General features: G+C 37.0%; 1 protein-coding gene and 1 long non-coding RNA gene across 2 annotated transcripts; both read right to left on the bottom strand.

The window, feature by feature from the left end:
* Window positions 1-7124: 7124 nt before the first annotated feature.
* LOC132842202 (uncharacterized) lies at window positions 7125-9129 on the bottom strand. The gene is made up of 2 exons (XR_009647998.1): window positions 9022-9129; window positions 7125-7551 (listed from the first exon to the last, which is right to left on the bottom strand). It is a non-coding gene; the product is annotated as an uncharacterized LOC132842202 (long non-coding RNA).
* An 8550-nt stretch (window positions 9130-17679) lies between these two features.
* Window positions 17680-20864, bottom strand: lratd2a (LRAT domain containing 2a). The gene has a single exon (XM_060865691.1). The coding sequence runs from the start codon at window positions 20524-20526 to the stop codon at window positions 19789-19791; it is 738 nt and encodes a 245-aa protein (XP_060721674.1). The 5' UTR covers window positions 20527-20864; the 3' UTR covers window positions 17680-19788.
* Window positions 20865-21133: the final 269 nt, after the last annotated feature.

Raw genomic sequence — 21133 nt, forward strand, 5'->3', positions numbered from 1 at the left:
TAGTTTCGGTTTACATTAGGAAAGCAGACCGTTTCAAGCCGACAAAGAGAAATTATATATATGCATGATTTTATAAACTGCACTGCTGCCTGATTGGATAACATCAATGACCAGATGTACAGGTGTTCCTATTAAAGTGGACGCTGAGAATACGGTATTTATTCAGTCATTATAATTCACTGTCCTAAATGGACCAGGAAAATATCCTAGAGCTTAAGTAATGTAGTCTGGGGAAAAAGCTGTTAAATGTCACTGTGGCTGAAATCTGGCAAGCTTTCAAAATTGGGTTTCTCTGCATATAATAAAATCAGATATCATGGCTTTAAGAAAACATAAATAGTTCCCAAAAAGAAATAGAAATGTTTTATTAACTTTCTGCCTTGGCTTTCTGCAAATGTCATGTTAGACAGATAAGGAGCCAGCTGCAAAAACTGCTGTAGGCTATGAAAAAAGTCTTGCGCAAATATATACAGAATATTCATGCTCAAATTTAGAGTTCATATATAAAAACAATAAATATGACCATGAAAATTCTGTACATCTTTGTGCCAGACTTTTTTCATAGCCTACAGCAGTTTGGTATGTCAACATCTGGGGAAACTGAGATGTACACAGGGAAATGTTCCACACAGATGTTAACCTAAGACGAGGATCAAACCAGGGATCCTGGAGATTTTAGTGCTAATCTTTAAGTGACTTTACAGAAATTTAAATGCTGTAAGTTATATATACTCCCTCAGAATTCTCTAAAAACTGCTTTAAAAAGTGGTATGTTATTTTTGGTGCAGATTGAATACAACACCATTTGTTTGGTCATGTGTGGTGGTGGTGGTAGCATCATGATCAAGATTTGTTTTTTTTTTCAGGATGAACTGGAAAAAATGGACAGAGCGAAATACAAGCAAATTTTTGAGGTGAACCTGGTGTGACTGCAGACTTTCATTCCAACCGAGTAGGAGCTACACCTGATTTCACATGTTTAAATCAGTTTCCAATCAACTATCAAGTGTGCATCCTATTTGGCTGAAATGAAACCATTTATCTGCAGCCACACCAGGGTTTTGCAGCTAAGTCTGAAGAACACTGAATCTAGTGTGAAAATATATTTTTTACAATATAAATTTCATAGTCTGTAAATGAGTTTTTGCATTTTTCTCAAATCTTAAATTGCTGCAAAATCACAATGTGCTCTACAGTACTGACGCTAAGCAGTAGTTAAGCAGATTTTATTCTGAAATGGTTTTGAAAACATCTGAATACATTTAATTATTTAATTTCTGTATGAGGTAAAATTTAAAAGAAGCAGAAAAAATGTAGCACAATGCCACTAGTTTTACAGCCATATTATGTTTTGATATGACCCAACTGCCTGAATTCTATCACCATTCCCTGTACCATGATACAATTTTCATTTATTGCATTGTTCGATTTTTTTATAGCCATATTTCCGGTTAGAGTTCATGCCAATCTAAAGAAAACAGCTTCATGTGCACTGGAATACACTTTAGCGGAAACTTTCTCACAAACAGTGCTGAGAAATAATGTTTATAGACTAAAAGCAGAAGTGAGCAAAGACTTGTAACATTTATTAAAGAGCATTAACAAAAAAAACATAGAGATTAATGATGAACACAAAGGCAGTTCACACAAGAGACAAGATATTTACCAGAGTAATGATGTAATATCTCTGGTGCCAAACTGCAGGCCTGAGCTACCAGATTTGATTCTTAATAAATAAGCAGCTTTCGCGCTAATGCAAGTTTGTGATCTGCTGTGTGAGTAACAATAGCTGTTGTAAACTGTTAGCAAGAAGAAAAAAAACTGTATGGTGTCTCGATTCCTGACCCAAACATGTTTGACATGAATGGTAAATAAAAAAAAAAACAGTGTGTACAGTGTCAAGTGGACCTGCTGTAATAACCCCAAAGCAACATAAAGGCTAATCCTTCCAACTACAAGCTTGAAGATAAATAATATGTAATTTACTCATTAACGTTTGCTTCTAAATCTTTGCTAATATTCTGAGCTACCAGTGCAAGCTAATTACATGTTATTCCCCTGAGCCTCTGAGTCTTGTTTCTCCACCTGTCTGACTTCCCCTGTGTGTGTGTGCATCTGTTGATAGTGTTGTTGGTACTTGCCATGCTTCTCTAATAGGCTGTAAGAGCAAGTGGCCTAATAAAAAAATAAAGCAGATAACCATTTATTCTGTCTCAGAGCATATAATCATCACTGACTCAAGGCTACAATATATTATTTAAGCAATTTGACAAAAATATTTGAAAGGTCACCAGGGAAACTCAGGCCCACTCCTGGGAAACCACTGCCTTGTAAAGATTCAGGTTTTTCCTGCAAATTAACACACCTGACACCAGCACCAGCTCATGATGAGCCATTCAGGATATTATCAAAAGGGTCAGGATAATAAATACATAAAACTTTATAATGATGTTCAGTCTGATAACACTTTATATAAAACAAGTGATCTGGTCAGAAAAAAGTGATCTGGTCAGAAAAAAGTGATCTGGTCAGAAAAAAAACGATCTGTTCAGAAAAAAGTGATCTGGTCAGAAGCAAGTGATCTGGTCAGAAGCAAGTGATCTGGTCAGGAAAAATGTGATCTGGTCAGGAAAAAAGTGATCTGGTCAGAAGCAAGTGATCTGGTCAGGAAAAATGTGATCTGGTCAGGAAAAAAGTGATCTGGTCAGAAGCAAGTGATCTGGTCAGGAAAAATGTGATCTGATCAGGAAAAAAGTGATCTGGTCAGAAAGAAAAAAAAAGGGATCTGGTCAGAAGCAAACCAACACAGTTGACTTGTGATTGATTCTGTCCTGGAAATTAATTACTATTTAGCATTTATAAATGGATCCTCCAATATGGGGTAAAGCTCAACACAAGTCTTTAGGACTCTTTTGTGGTTTGTCAGAAACAAGACCATTTATTAGATTTTTTGTTTTCATATGAAGTTAAAGAGAGAATAATCATGGTGTGTTTATAGATTTTATGATGAAGTGCTAACAGCATTTGTGTTTGTTCAACTGCATTCAAATATAAATAATTAAAGAATTACCTCGAGAGCCATCGGCTGATGCAGAATTTAATCCCTCTAACAAGTTAACATCTTGTTTCATAAGTAAGTCTATAAACATACAAAACTAATCACAACTCTCAAGTGAATTCACGGTCCGCTACTTTAGTATTAGTGGACCTGCTTTTAAGTCTGGTACCAAAGTCCTAATCATCACTGGCATAATTAGACCTTTGTATGATGTTGAATTGTAATTTTAATCAAGGCACAAAGAGCTTTTACCAGTACACCACTTTCACCAAGTCTAGACTGTTTCATATTTAATATTTTTATTGTAAACAGAGGTGCCAACATAGTGTAACTTTTTTTTCTTTCTCTTTGATAAAATAATTTTCCTCTTGATTAAATAAATGTCCCGATTTAAACGACTGGTACGTCTGAGATTAGACATGATGATCACAGGATATAATATGTTCTGGGATGTGGTAACCTACTTGTTAAATTGTTGGACTACCAATTAGAAGGTTGCGGGTTCAAATCCTAGATCCAATAAGCTGCCACTGCTGGGCCCCTGAGCATAAAAAATGAGATAAAATATCATTTGCTCTGGATAAGTGTGTCTGCCAAGTACAGTAAATGTATAAGAAATCACAATGTTTGTTACATAGCTAAACATAGCAACATTCACACTAGTGTATATGAAGGTGAAGAACACTAATAACTCCTGCAAGTAATCAGTTCAAATATAACACATTGCTATTGTTTTTCCAAACGTAACAGATAAATATCTAGAAAATTAACCAAGAGTAATTTAATGAGCACAGGTTTAAACTGCCAACCTGTAATAATTTATATAATCTGTACAGAGACCTGTTTCAGTCTGTAATTAACTTCAGAGCAATGTATATACATTCTTTGTTTGTGGATGTTTGTGGATATTTATCATGCATTTCAATTCTTGTGTAGCTCTTGTGCTAAGTCCTAGTCCTCCCTGTTGCCCTTGTGTTGTGGCTGTTGTGAACCAGATTTCTTTGAGGATTAATAAAGTACTCTAATTTATATCTCAATTTAAAGAAGTCATAATGAAATATTAAAGTTGCCTAAAGTTGCTTCTATTTCTCATGCATTTCCATTCAGCATTTTACTCTTTTCTGTGTCATATTTTCTTATGAACATTTTCTAAAAAATGTTACACATGGCACAATATTCTGAGTAAGGTGTTCATACCTAAATTGTGCAATTTGGTTTCCAGGTATAAATACAGAGTTTAGATTTATATTCATGGCATTTATGTCAGATGTGACTTACATTCATCATATTTGTATAACTGAACAGATGAAGGTCAGAGGCTGTGCAATAGATTTTAACTTGCATTTGTCTACCTATTCTTTGTATCTGAACAAGGGAAAGTATCAAATCCAGTACCAATGTCTGTCACTTTGATGTAACAACAATAAGCCATATTCAAATGAATATCAAGCGCTGTTAATGCAGACTAAAAACTATGGAATGCCAATGAAACCAAAATGAAATGCATAAATATATGGTCCCTGCATATATTGCATAAGTTTGCTTGTTTGTTTAACAGAGGACATTTTAACCATAGACACTGTTTACCTTGAGAACATTATGACCAACTGTGAGCTGATGAACAGATGAGCGATTGATCATTTTATCCTTCAAGCTATGCATGAACAGATTTTCCTCACTATGAATTAACCAAATCAATGGTATCGCTTTATTTATTTGTAAATTCAAAATAGAAACTTAATAATGTGCCCAAATAGCCTACATCTTATATTAAAATAAAACCAATATAATAGCATGTGCTGGATCAAGTGCTATTTTCTGAGCTGCTGTAAAATTAGCAGTCATTCTAAAAATTAAACCAGATTTGCAATGCTTAAGGGTTTTTCAACAAATTACAAATTATTAAGTGCATTAAGAATATTCATAAATAAACAGTGTAGCAAATAACAAGTGCAGGAAATCTTTGTTAAACAAAATACAAACTAAACAAAGGCAGGACAAGAATTATTAGACTAACACAAATTCAAAACTGATTATGCACAATAACAAATGCTAAGCAGCTAAGGAGAAGGAACAAAGAACCTATAAAGGGTAGCTGATCATGGAAATGCAGCACACGTGTACACAAACACAAACCAGTGCAACAAAGAAGAAATTTAAATACACATGGGAAGGTGCCCTCTGGTGGACTGGCAGGGAATTGGACATGATAAATACAGTATTCTGACAATATATTAGACTCCTGTTTATTTTTATTTCTTGTCATCTTCTCCTTTATACATCTTTCTTTTTTTTGTTCATTTATATAAACTGCCTTTTTTTTTTTTTTTTTTTTGCTTTTATGTTACTGTGTGGGCATGGTGGCTTAGTGGTTAGCACGTTCGCCTCACACCTCCAGGGTCGGGGTTCGATTCCCGCCTCTGCCTTGTGTGTGTGGAGTTTGCATGTTCTCCCCGTGCCTCGGGGGTTTCCTCCGGGTACTCCGGTTTCCTCCCCCGGTCCAAAGACATGCATGGTAGGTTGATTGTCATCTCTGGAATATTGTCCGTAGTGTGTGAGTGAATGAGAGTGTGTGTGTGTGTGCCCTGCGATGGGTTGGCACTCCGTCCAGGGTGTATCCTGCCTTGATGCCCGATGACGCCTGAGATAGGCACAGGCTCCCTGTGACCCGAGGTAGTTCGGATAAGCGGTAGAAAATGAATGAATGAATGAATGAATGTTACTGTGTATTCCATTTGACAACCAAAAAAATGTAGAAAAAAAATGACTTCTTTGGTCCATATTTTCTATTCCTAAAATGTTTGTTGTCTTTGTCTTTGTGCGTGTTTCCTAAAAACAGTGTCTAAGATTTTTCTACTCGAGAAAGCTCTGACAGTGTGAGTCAGGATCTACACACAGATAATTAGCATAATGTGAATGGGGAGCTATGATAAAAAAAACTTAAACACTTGTGTAATTGGAGTTACAATCGCCATGTAAAGATTTGCATACGTTCTAAATATATGCTTTTTGTTCATAGAGTAGTTTGCTCTACCTGAACTTCACAGGATATGTTAATTCAGCATAAACCACTACTCAATCACAACCTTAAACAACACTACTTTAGCAGCTTGGTGCATGATGTAGCTCTCTCTGTATTTAGCTCTTTCTTCCATCATCCTGTGACTAAGCTAGTGGTACTGTATAAAATGTTAGATGGTGTTTGAAATGAGAAAGACTGGATTAATTAAATGAGGCAGGAAGTGAATGCACCACACAGAGAGAATGAATGTGGTTTGATTGTGCACAGGTCAGATAAAGGGAGAGAAGTGTATGCATGGGCACATTCACTCAGAGTGAGAGCCATTTAATTACTTCACCAGTGCTTTTTTTCAAAATGCCTGGGTTCGGATCATCACCACCTGATTATTAGACCTGAAGTTGTAGGATTGTGATTATATTTATAGGGCATTTTAACTTTGGTGGCTTTAGGCTGAGTATCTCTTTAAAATTTCCCATAAATTTCAAACTTAACTAAAATAACTGATATTTGAAGACTCCTTTGTGTAGCATTGTGCAGTAGATTTGAACATGGTTATGAACTTTCCACTAGCACTGAGCCTCTTTCTGTTGCATCTAACATACATGTAGAGGATTCTTGGACATTTAAAGTCCTTTCATATTCTTTATGCATATATATGATACTCTTCACTTCAGACCACAGGATCAAATACAGAGTAAATAGAAAACGTTTCAGTTCCCCAGTCAAAACTCCCAATTAATATTTGGAAAATAAAAAAAAAATAGAACCATGGTTTCATCTCATCATACACAACCTCTCATTAAGTGTGTATAGGGGCAATCAAGCAGGAAAATAAAGCTTGGCAGAGATCATTGGAGTGTATACTGTATGTAGCTAGTTAGCTTGCCTGGCTAATCTGCCGGCTAACTAGCATGTAACATGCTAGCATGTAACATGAAGTTATATATAGCTAATGTAGTTTCTTAAAAGAAGTAGAAAAAAGAAAGAAAGAAACACTTGATGTGCAACAACAGTATTGGTTGATATATGCAAACAAGGACCAAATTACAAAAATAATTAAAATTTAATTTACTGAAAAAGTCAAATATGGATAAAAAGTTTGTCGCCCAAAGCATGAGTCAACAGTGGCATTATTTTTAGATGTTCACAGTAGCATCATGTTTAGTAAATATCATATATAATTTCTTACATGTATAGGAAATACAATACAACAAAATATTCTTCCTGACTGCTGAGCAAAATTCAAAGCATTATTCTAGTTTTTGCGCACAACACATGCTGGCTTTCAGCTGAAGTAAACAGCAGGTGTTCACTTATGTCTGACCAACACCAGTCTCCCACAGTGCCCTTCACCTGTACTGGATGAAGGTCATTTCCCCCCTGGCTGACCACAGGATTTCAAACAGCTACACAGCTTTGAGTAGGTCCGTCGCATCTCTCTGGCTTTCAGAAGCCATCAATATAAAAGGCTCTGTGATGCACAAAAACAAGGATTACTTTTTTTTTCTTTCATCCAGGTCGTGTGACATTCTGCAGAATAATGTATGGAATGCTGCATTGCTAGCAGAGACCACAGCAGGCAAGCTAAAATACCCATCCATGCTACTCAGTCACAGAAATAGAAACACACAGAATTTGTGTTTCAAATACCAACAACAAAGACTGGAATGATAAATCCACCTCATGTGGAATTTATAGGAATTCTAACGGACCAGAGTGAAGATTTTTATTATTAATGTAAATTTCTTATGAGCTTTAATACCACTTCACACTCCTCTTTAGAGTATCTGAGTGAAAATGAAGAGGATTTAATAAATGAATGTGAAATTGTGCACATCACTATTCAGTCCTCTGATGTACAACGGATGTAAAAAGTCTACACACTCCTGTTAAAATGGCACGTTTTGAGATCAAGATAAATCAAAACTTTTTCCATGCTCAATGTGAAATTATGCTATAGAACACTGAAGGATGATTTATAGGGGGGTGGGGGAGACTAAAAAGCTACATTAACCTGGTTGTATAAGTGTACACACCCTTTCAGAATGAACCAATCACATTCAGTCTCATGCTGAAATGTAACTGAATGATTCATTATATGATTTGGATTAACCCCAAATAAACATCAGCTGCTTCTGTAGGATTTTCTTTACATCATGACAACTACTGAAGTTGTGGTTTGATAGGAGTTTAGAAAGCATGCATGAAATCTCAGAAAAGTTATCGATCAATAGGGGGTGGTGGGGGTGGATTTTGGGATCGGGGGGTGTAGACTTTTTATATCCATGTGATGATGTTCTTTAATTTAAACCGATGAATCTTCTTTGGCATCATTCTGGCTTGTGCTGGAAACAACATTAATTCCACTGGCAGTTTGATACTGACTGCAGTATTTCTGTATTCAGTATTTTTATTTTTTATTTATTTCTTTAATTTTTCATTTTTATTTGTTTCTATGCTTTATACAATTATGAGCACCACAAAGTGAGCTGGAAGTGTTATATTTAAGTGCTTAGTTTGCTTATCCTTACAATTATGCCCTTTTTTATTTTAAAGACATATCTATCTATCTATCTATCTATCTATCTATCTATCTATCTATCTATCTATATATATATATATATATATATATATATATATATATATATATATATATATATTATATACTTTCAGAGAAAAATAATTAATAAATAATTCTGCTAAAAGAATGAATCTATCAACATAATAGTAATATACAATAATATACTCCATTTTTAAATGATATATTGTTGGGTAAAATCTGCAACCATGCTTTTGTTATTGACTGTTATTGGACTTTGAGTTACAAAGCTTTCCCACCATGAACAGCCGCTTAGAGCACTAAGCACATCTAGGAATATTCTGCCCTGTGAGGATTTGACCTTGGGATTGAAGCTTCAAGTACTCATGACTCAAAATTCACCTGAGGCATTCACTGCTGGGCAACGTCGAAACTTCACAAATAAATCATTCATCTCATCCAATGCTGTAGTGACTTGCTGGAGTGAAAGTCTTCCTTGTGGTGCCTGTAGTGAGCACAATGGGCTAGGTTTTTGCAGGGAGGCAGTGATTTTTGTTTGGTATAATTGGAACCAATATGATTCAGTGCTTGGTATTCAACAGCGCTGCTCCTGCGTTTGAGACGAGCTCTGGTTCTCAGGGGGAAACTGGACTGCAGGAGGTCCAAAATGCAATACACTGAATTCTAACATGACTGCCTGAATAATATAAAGATGGGGGGAAAAATAGGAAAGATCTGGCTCTTCCAGTGCCAGTGTAGTATATTAGGAATGGCTGATTTAATCATGTTCATTTTATCTTCATGACTAAAGCTGAAACTAATGTTTAATCTGTCTTTCGATTCATTTTCAATATTTCCATAACTAACACTTGTTACTCTTTTACATCAAACTTTCAATCCTTGAAGTTAAATTTATATGTTTCTTTTTTATTATCCTGGTAATATTGTAAAATAGTGAAATGGGTAATAAAACACAAAGGAGTGTGCTTTTATGGAAAAATAATCAATGGCAATCAATCAGTGTTGTAATTATTTTAGAATAACACGCTGCGGAATGTTTTAATCATTTAGATGATTTTGTAGTTAGGTTCGATGTTGTGGACCTGAGACAAGACAAGTCATTAATAAAGCTTTATCACAGCTGCAAACATTTGTTTTATAATATCCAGGATTCCAATAACAAATTAGAATTGCATTAATAGTGGAGTTAGAGATATTGACAGAGCCTCAAGCATTGAATACATATTTTTTGTAACAGTTTGATTTTTTTTAGCATAAATTTTTTTAGTAAACACTTTATTCTAGTCAGGTTTGTAGTTGATCTGGAGCCTATTCTAGGAACACTGCATATAAAGCAGTAAAGCAGCCCATCACATGGCATCAATATCTCTCTCTCATTTTCTCTCTGTCTCTCTCTCTCTCACACACACACACACACACACACACAGACACACATACATACACACACACACACACACAGACACAGACACAGACACACACACACACACACACACACACACACACACACACACACACACACACACACACACACCTAGGGGCAATTTAGACTAGCCAATCCTACTAGCATGTTTTTGAGAGGTGAGATGAAAGCTGATGAAAACCCATGCTGACATGGTGATAACGTGAAACTCTACACAAATAGTAAACAAGGCTCAGGCTCTTGGATTGTGTATACATTGTGTATGCTGGAGTACTTACCCAAAAAATATACATACAGCAGTACCTTCTCTCACTATTAGTGCTTATCTTTCATGATAGATAGATAGATAGATAGATAGATAGATAGATAGATAGATAGATAGATAGATAGATAGATAGATAGATAGATAGATGTTCTACATTACAGATTTGTTGGCATTCATGCTGTAACTCCATGCATGCTTGCATATATGAATATGATCTCTCACAGTATTATCATGCAGAGTGCACACTTCTCTGCTCACATGATTATCGTTGTGCTCAAGCTCTCCTCTGCTCTTTTATGTGTCTGCACTCTGCATGACTGCACTTGCTGTGCTGCTTGGACACATTCACACATGGATACAAAAACACTTACCCAGTTAGTTTTAAATAAAACTCTCATCCCTTCCTCTGTTTTGATTGAATGTAGCACATACTGTACATCAGGTGCATTTTAAGACTTACAGCAATCCAATACGTATCTATGAAAGCAATGTCGTGAAGTTTGATGTTGACAACATAGTTAAGGAGCACTTTAGTTCTGCATAAAAGTGTTATATACTGTATGGTTCAAAATAGCCCTTAAATGTGATCACATAAGCAAAAACTTAAATAGTAAAAATTAGAGACAACATTAAATAAATGAATAGTGCAAGTATTAAAAAGTTAGTCTGCTACAGTAGCATTAAAAAAATTTTATTCTTTACCGAGTCTGGTTCAGGTTTGCTTAGCTTTCCCTCACTAGGTCAAGTGAGAGAAAATTAACTTAAAAAGTGAATTTTCTCTCACTAGGTTACCTTTCAATTGCTATATTAGCCTTCTCTTGCTAGGTTAGTTATATTGTGTGAGGTTAGCTTTTGCTAACTACAGTAAGTGCGTTTTAATCTCAAGCTTTCCTGTCTAGGTCGTATATTTAATTCGTTATATTTTCTCACTATATAGGTTTTATTTACTAGGTTCCTTCTCTCACACTATGTGACCTTTCTCTTGCTATCTCAGCTTATTCTCACTAGGTTTCAATTGCTAGTTTAGCTTGCACTCTTTAGCCTTCTATCACTAGATCTCTCGCTAGATCAGCATGTTTTTGAGAGGTAGCAGGAAACCTGCCCAGAAGAATCCCACAGACACAGGCTCATGAAGAATGGAGCTCATGAAGAATGGAGCTCATGAAGAATGGAGCTCATGTGAGCCAGCAACACTGCCTTCTACACCTCCATGCCACACTTGCAAAAATCTAAATATATATATATATATATATATATATATATATATATATATATATATATATATATATATATATATATATTTTTTTTTTATTTATTTTTTTTTTTTTAATTGACAAAAATTATGTGGAGGTAATTACATTATTTTTCAGGAGTGCATAATATCTGAGAAGTGTAGAGAGACACTGAAAAAATGATTTTCTCTCTAATTCACTCTGGTAGGTACCTCACAAGCCAGCACTGTTGTTTACATAAATGTTAGTAGGCGACTGCTTGCTACTTAAACCCCCCAAACTTAACTTCGGTTGTCACCTTAGCATTGTCCAGCACTTGTATATTCCTGCATGTCACAGTTGGTTTACAAGTCCTCCCCCTGAGTTAATCAAGTTAGAATAAGGCTTTCATCCTGCTGGCACCCCACGCAGTGAATTTCCATTGTATTTATTATTGCTTCTGCCCAGCATTGTAATCAGTCCTCTCAAAGCTGGAATTTTCATTGCTGTGACTGACCTGGCAGGCACTAAAGCTTAAAGTGATCAAAATATGCTGGTACAAGTGCATTGCTGCTGAAAATGTGAAGAATGCAAATGAAGCAGGAGGTCAGGAAATGTGTTGTCACCGGTACATTTACATTTCAGCCAGCTATGTGGTAGGCACTTTTTATCTAAAGCTACTTACAAGTAAAGCAACCAAGTATAAAGGATAAAGGACTTGATTTGAACTCAATCTTCCAGTTACTAGCACATAACCTTACCCGAGACTTCTGTTTTTCTTTTCTAAGCACTATCAGCAATTCTGTTCGACAAAGTTTAAATGTCAACGCTAGTGGCTTATCTTGATTAGTGGCTTATCTACACACTCCAGTGCACTTTTGTAGTCTTTAATGGCTCAGACATGGTTCAGTGATATTCAGACATTCTGTATAAATATACACCTTTTAGGAAAAATATCTCTTACGTTTTGTGCCCAGTGTTGCTGCTGTGTTTCTCAACAATAGCTTTCATGTTACAGATTAAGAACGCTTTCCATATTATAAAGAAGTTTAAGCAGGCATTCTTCTTTTGAATGAAGTACAGGGTGTTCAAAGGAAAACTGAAGCCATTTTGTGAGCCAATTGGATTCATCTTTAATATTGTAGATTGAAAGACTATAAAATAAATGACAATGGCTACATCATGTCTGATTCAAGCTAAACTTAAAAGATACATATCCAGTCATATCCATTGAAAAATGGGGAAAAAGATTAAATGGGATTTTTTCATATGACAGCCACACGGCCGGAGCAGGAAAAGAGGTCTGGCACCTGTAGAGGCACTAAGGCAGGACAGCAGCCAGATGTCAGAAAAGAATGTGTTATGATCTGTTATGCAAATGAAAACCAATTAACTACCCAAAATAATGACTAGCTCTTATACTCTCTAATGACAGTAAGATAGATTAAAGCTTTTAATGAGTGTTTATTTCTTTCCTCTTAAAAAGTAAAGTCTCTGCTATTAATAATGATGCTGAAATGCTAGCGAAGTCCATAATATTTTGGTGAATCCATGATTTCAAAACTTTACTTGGGGACTAAATGTGAATTTTGCATACATATTGTACTAAGTCACACTGATTTGGCCCTTGCTGTTGCTCTCGCTCTTATTTTTTAGCCTTTTTACGCTTGTGTTAGCCTTGGGGATTATCTATATTTTGTCAGGTGTGTCCTTCACACACGTACATCAGTATAAAAATAGACCATTTCCCATTTATGTTTGGAATATATAGTACCCAGGCTGTCTTTGTGCTCATAATAAATTAATATCTTGGATGATATCCTCGCTTTTATTCTCCAGATTCTTCAGTCATCTTACTGCAGTATTTTTGATCATGCAGAAATATTTAGAACAGTATCATTCATTAACATGCATCAAACATTTCTCATAATAGCTGTTATAATAGCAGGTTTCTTGTAATCACTGTTGAGTTTCTGACTTAACAAAGAATTAGCAATTAGCCAACACGGTTAAACAACATCCATGCTAAAGGATTCCACTCTAATGATTAACTAGTGTATATTTAAGTTAACAAGCTAGACTTTGGTTATCAGCGTTCATTCAAAGTAAACTCTTAGGTCAATATCACAGAATCATTGAAAAGAAAAGAATGAAAGAACTTACTTGGTTCTAATGTTTTTCAGGAAAATTTGGATGATGCAACTTCCTGTTGAACATGTGACTTGAACATGTGGATTCAGGTGTCTGGGTTGAGCGAATATCTTGGAGCTAAAATAGATTTCTTACGAAACTTTAATGGAAGATTCCTGAATAAAAGGTTCTTTTAAGCAATATTTGGCACATACAAAAAAAAAAATACGATATTTTTAAAGTAGGCTACTCATGATCTTTCAAGGAAAAATGTATATTCAGGACATATATAAAACATAGATTTATTCATGTTTAATTTTAATAAACTTTATTTATCCGTATATTCTGATCAGGAAGTAAGAAGTAATTTATTTTAAGTTAAGATTTAATTTACAACTTTACAACTTTCTCATCACAATTTTTACAGAATTAAATAGGTAATTTGTTAGATAAAGCCAAAGTAATGCTTGTATATTGTTAACACAGATTAACACACTCAGCTGCAGTATAAAAAAAAAAAAAAAATCAGCAAACTCCTCAGTGATTACATTTTTACACAGTATTAAGTCTGGGCCTGACCTGAACCAGGTTTTCAGTGTTCTTGTTTGTTTGCTTCAGCTGTGTTGGGAGCTGCAGCAGAGACAGTCTTTAGGTCCCTGAGGACTGGATCAGGAAACACTGGTATAAAATAATGAGATGAGTGGGACAGAATTTCCATCATACTTCAACACAGGCAACAGTTGGCAAAACAGGTTATTTCTGAACATTTTTTATTTAAATCTTACAGGTATGTGCTGATAATAAAATGTACACTATATGACCTAAGGTTTGTTGACATCTGAACAGCAAACCATTATGCACTTGCCATGATGAAAACTGCATTCCAGATGTAGTCCCCACTTTCTGTTAGAATATCCTCCATTCTTCTGTGAAGGATTTCCACTAGGAGTTACAGCGTAGCTGTGGAGTTTAGTGTCCGTTCATCTAAAAGAGCATTAATGAGATCAGACACTGCTTGGTGAGAAGGACTGGGTGCAGTCGGTGTTCCAGTTAATCACTGAGGGTGAGTCCAAGTCAGACCTCTGTGTAGGATACTTAAGTTCCTTTACCAAGCTTGCCAAACCATCTCTTCATGGAACTCAATTTGTAGAGTTACAGCATACAAAAACATTTTATACAATTTTATTATTCCAACTTTGTTCTAACAGTTTGGAGAAGAACCACAGATGGGTGTGATGATCAGTAATGCACAAACCTTTGGCCATATAGTGTACAATATATCAAATATTTAATGGACATCATAATGTTATCCTAAACATATTAAAATAGTCACTGTCCTTATATCCCAATCATGAGACAGCCTGAGGGGCAGTTCTGAGGCAGAGATCTGTGTAACAAAAGGAAGGTAATATAAAGTAAGTGGGATTTGTGAAGTATAACCAGAGGGTGCTTTTTTTTAATTTAGCTACTGCAGTGGAAATTACAAGCCACCATTCACATTCTTATATTTATTATTGAGTTATTAAAGGTATATAGTTATTAGCCTATTTACCTGGTCCCTTGAATTGAATGTAATCACTTCAAACCTCAAGAAATCAAAAATAAGTAGGTTCTAATTAATGTCAGCTTAGAACTAATGTGTTGGTGGAAAGTTCTGGAATAATAATTTCCATAGCTCTAATAAATAGAAAAATATTATTATACACATTTTAATAATGTTCCTTAAATAAATCTGGGGAGTCTGGGAAATTTAATTTACAGTTAAAAAACATTTGACAAACTTCTATAGACCAATTTTTTACTGTTGGTTTGCTCCACTGGTAATTTATTCCTCTTCTTCTTCTTAGCAAAGGTCATATCTCATAACTTTCACTTTCCTTAATTGTTTTAACAGTCCTACAGAAATCATTCCCATGGTTCAATTTATGTAGTTAAGAGGACACATCCTGAGAGGCGCTGTGTGTTACCTGCTAGTATAGCTTTAGTTAAATAGTTATTTTAGCTACACTGGTGACATACTACACACTAGGCACTAGGTACACTAATGTCCACTAAATGAATTTTAGAAGGTTTGTATAATCTCAAATGGAACAGTAACAGCTTTCTAATAATCAGAAGTGCAGTATAAGCCGTTTCCCAGTTGATGGCAAATAAACTGAGGACACACCTCCTGTCAAGACAAGTGCTAAATATTACAAAAATCCAATTTCTCTGCCTCCCACACCGGAAGTCCCAAAGAGACCGAAGATAAGGACGCTCCCTGAACCTGCCTCACCCCAACGGCCCCCTGGGTCCCGCCGTGCCGTCAACGGCTGCCTAAAGACGCCGCTGTTCAGCTGACTGGGTCATAAGCCGAGATCTTGACCCCTAAAAGAACCTAATCACACTAATCAATATTCACATGATTCATATAAATGTGAAATTAAAATTGTGGATTAAAATAAAAATGTGGATTAAAAGACATTATTTTGTACATTTTCACATTTTTTTAAATAGATTTTTGTTATAATTAATGTATTTTCAAGTTATTTTTTTCATAATTTGTTTATTTTTTTACTTTGTGATTTTCCCCACATTATTCATTTATTTTCATTACACCACCTCATACAATTTATTCATTCAATTAAATTGAATGAAGGTGACTTCCATATATGAGAATTTCTACGTTATTTCTTTATATTCGTGTCTAATATTTCACGATTTGTTTATTACCACATGCTTTTCTTCCACGTAATACATTTATTTCATTCATTTTTACACGATCACATTGTTCATGAATTCACTTGCAGCTCAGCATAACATAGTGAAACATACCTTTACTTAATTTACCCGTGTGATCACATATAGTCAAATCTGAAAAATATACTGTATGTTCACCTCTATAACGTGCTTGAAGGACCAAAAAAAAAATGCCATAGTGGTGCACTAAGCCTCAGGTTGAGTTCTCCAGAGCTAAGCGGACATGGTGTGACAGGAAACGTGCAGCTGTGCTAATAGGAAAGTGACAGCCAGTGTGCTCTGAGACTCACTTCCACTGACTCACTGCCCTAGACAGGGATTCCAGACTGCACTGGTGTAACCACAAAGCTCATTTTTCAACAATGAGAAACTGACAGTGCAAATACACACAGACCAAACAAGAGGAAACGCTTCAGATTCAATACATCAATCTGTATGCTAGTTGATTTTATTAGACAATGAAACGCTTTTTCCACACTGAGGCTCTGTCATAACAGGGCAGAACAAAGTAATAACCGAGTGCAATTGTGAGAGGAAACAAAGAGCCACCTGCACCATCCCTCAGGCCGAGAGCAATATCACCAGCATGTTCTGATAATCTACACACACTGCACAAGCACAAATCTGCCACCAATCACCAGTCACGCTCGCCACTTGGCTGAAGAAGCGCTCGTTAGGGGGCAATTGTTTTGCGGCGACATTAGAGCCGGATCTAAAGTGACGCACAAAGAGTGCCTTGTTGCCTATGTGCATGGCTATTACTCACCGGCGGTGGCAGCTGTAATTACGTCGTTCTGCCCCTGCTTACCCATGTTTACCCACAGAGGCTTTGAGATCTAGAGTCGTCACACTTGGACAATAAAACACCCTGTTTCTTAAGGTCATAAAGAGCCTAGTCTCAGGCATAGACTATCACAACAACGAGGTGCTGTGCCCGTGATATTCTCTTGTCATTGAGGCAAGGTTCTGAGAATATGTTCACATACTGTATATCGCAAATGATTGCCATCAACTTAGACAGTACATTTATTCAATTTCACAAGAAATAAATGCAAGATTTGAATTATTTCAAATTTGCATCACAGCTTCTGGAATTGAATTTCGTTATAGAGCATTATTATTATTTCATTATATCTCCAACTTGAAAACTGAAATTTCATGCTGAAGGAACATAAAGATCAAAATGATGTTGACATACAGTTTACTTACTCCATTCTATTTTAATCACAAAATTCAATTTCAGTTCAAGATCCAATTTCATATGACAGGGAACAAATTAAATTTATCAAGAACGAGTGGTTGAACGTTTGTAGGATGCATATGGGATTATTATTTGAACAAGCAGATGAACTGATTAGATTTTTGAATTGTGAAATCTAATCAGGACTATTTACAGAAAATCCTTCTGAAAGTAAAAACAATGGAATATGAAAAATGTATGTAAATATAAAATGGTCTGTTTTGAAAATAAAAAACAGATTTAAAGCCGCTCTGATCAATCACTTTACAGCAATATGTAAAATATTACACAGCAAAAATGTTTTATTTAAGGTTTATTGTGTAACCGAGACACATCTTGTATTTCAGGGTTCCATTCCTCCTCCTAACAATTACCCTTTCTGTTTACATTCACTGAATCATTACTGAATCACTAATTAAATTTATTGAAACATGATTTCTTGAAGCTGATACCTGAAAATGACAAAGAATAAGCTGAGGTTTGAAGATGTTAAAAACTATGCTATTGAAATAAGACTTCAGGTATGAGATGAATTCAAAGTTAATTAATTCCTACAGTTCAAAAATTTATAGAGTTTGAATAATTTATCTGTTTACATTTATACGTTTTTTTTGTTGTTTTTTTTGCTTGTCTGCAAAATGTGCTAATTGACTTAAAGAATATGGAATATATTGTTTAACTTTAATTCACAAACAGAGGAGACATTTGTTCTGGACATGATTATTGTATCACAATAAAACTTACACCTTAGTTCCAAAGGCTCACTTTTACACTTGTACTGTTTTTGTAACTGATTCCTGCGATACGCTAACAAATATTTTATCAGGTAAAACATATCGTTAGGAATGATCCATAATTAGTTATTGAAAATGTGAGAAGAAACTTCATTTTGCCACATTAATAGATTCCTTCTGCTTTATATGCATTACATTACCTTACATTTAGGGCATTTAGCAGACACCCTGATCCAGAGTGACTTACATTTTTATTTCAAAAAATACCACTGAGCAATTGAGGGTTAAGGGTCTTGCTCAGGGGCCCATCAGCGGCAGCTTGGTGGAGCTGGAGTTCGAACCCATGACCTTCCGATCAGTAGTCCAACAGCTTAAACACTGAGCTACACCACACACACCCACCCCCACCCAATGCTCTCAGAGTGCTTTAGGGGTTTCCTCTGAGTTTTCCTACGGGCTAAAGATGTGTGTTGTATGCTGATTGATATGTCTGAATTGTCTGTAGTGTGTGGTGTGTGTCCTCCAGTTTGGTCACCTGTGAAGTTCCACCAACTGGAACCCTAAAACCTCTAAGAATTGTATAGCCAAATGACTGCGTCTTTTCACGCTGCTTAAGTGTAACACAGTCTGACGGAAATGCTATCTGCCTTCTCCTGCATACATTGTCTAGTGCTTCTACGATCGACACGGTGAGAAAGCGTATGCCGTCCCTCACGGCCAGAAAACTCATATTGCGCCTTTGGCTGTAGTTAGTCATCTGGAAGACCAGCAAAGTGCTGTGGTGGACTAAACCGAGTAGATAAAGCAGAGCCGATGAACACGTTAAAAAAAAAGCAACACATTTTTGCTTCTGTAGCATATCATCTGATGAAGTACCCAATCATGTGTACTCATGTAAATGGTTTAGCTTAATGCAGAACATCAGTCCAAACACTATGGACAAGGCTGTTAGGTCAGAAAGGGGAGTATTTACACACTTTCACTTAATCAACAATGAAAAACAGAGTGTTTAACAAGGAATAGACAGGAATGTACTGTATGCATTTATTCTATCCACAGCATATTTAAAACAGGTGTCTCGTCTGTTCAGAATCTGGGCTGTTAGTCACATGAAGCACCACTATGAAATAAAAAAAATAAGTATTAAAAAGTAAATGTTGTCCAAAAAGTGTTAGAAATCATCCCCGGTGTCTTCAACAAAAACCAAGCTCAGCTCTTTGGAGTGCTTTACATTACAGATGATGTGCATTGATGGATGGATATACAGTATATTTACTCAGCTGATCATTTACCTCCAGCAGGACTGAGAACCTGTGGAAACAAAGACTGGATGTGGAAAAGACATACAGGTGATGCGGTTTATAACCTGATGGATATACGATACAAGGTGCACAATCGTGGTCCTGTGTTCAGCTCTGTGCCTCCGGCTCATTCAGAACCCTGTCTCTGCGTCTCCTCTCCATCACCGCGTCGTCCAGACTCTGGAACTCGAGCTCTTGAACCTGCTTACCGTCCAGCAGGAGCTTTAGTTTGTACGGCTGTTTTCCGATACGCAGCTCTCCGCCCACTTTAAACTCCCTCCTGCCGAACTTGCACCAGGCGGCGAAGCACTCCGAGTTCCTCCAGCTCAGCTCGCGCTCCTTCACGCCCACGTGCTCGGTGGCGTTTCTCACCACGGCGGCGGCGCTCAGCGGCTCGTACTTGTAGAGCTGGTTAACGATCCGGCAGCGTCTCCCGCGGCCTGCGTCCATCACAGAGCCGCACTTCACCTCTGCCCTGTGCAGATGGACTACCTGGAAGTCGCCGATGTAGACAGCCCAGTGGGGACTTTGGCCGGCGGCCACGAACTCCACGACGTCCCCGGGCACGAACTTGGTCACCAGAGTCTCGGCGGAGTGCGCGCGCAAGTCGTGAGCGCGCCTCTCGTACACGCACGCGGTAGTGTGAAAGACAACGCATTCGAGCTCATGCGGTGGCGGCGTCTTGTCGTCCGTCCTGTCGTCCGCCGACGTGTCGTCGTCGTCCGTGGAGAAGATGTAGGACACGCCAATGCGCGCGCCTTCGTCCTCGGCGTCCGTGCCGCTCGGCTCCGCGGTCGGGACTTCGGCGTAACTGAGATGCGCGAGTTTATCGATGTGGTTGCCCATCAGCACTAAAGCTGGTGTCCGGTAACACCGGGGAAAGTGAGCACTAGGAGCGCGCGCTGCACCTGTTAACCGCGCGCACAAATACCGACATGCGCGAGCCACATTTCATTCGAAACACGCGCATACAAACGCCCCATAAATAACTTTTTGGGTTAATTTTATCCCAAGATCTTTTAGATATCCCATATTCTTTTAGATATCCGGTCATCATGGTTTAGAGATCGGTTTGATTTTTATACCGAAAATCTGCATTTAGTCCTACAAAAAAAGTTCCACGGAAATGGACAACTCTTCTGTCTTAAACAAGCCAGTGCAATGTTACAGGGACGTTTCTGTCCTCTAGCTCCAGGATGATAAACACAGCAGCAGTGCTAGATTGTGGGCTGTATCAGTCATACACACACACACACACACACACACACACACACACACACACACACACACACACACACACTCTCTCTCTCTCTCTCTCTCTCTCTCTCTCTATGTATGTGAGAGAGAGAGAGAGAGAGAGAGCGAGAGAGAGAGAGAGAGAAAGTGTGAGTGTATGTGTATGTGTGTGTGTGTGTGAGAGAGAGAGAGAGAGAGAGAGAGAGAGAGAGAGAGA

This window comes from Tachysurus vachellii, chromosome 3, assembly GCF_030014155.1.
Source record: "Tachysurus vachellii isolate PV-2020 chromosome 3, HZAU_Pvac_v1, whole genome shotgun sequence".
NCBI lineage: Eukaryota > Metazoa > Chordata > Actinopteri > Siluriformes > Bagridae > Tachysurus > Tachysurus vachellii.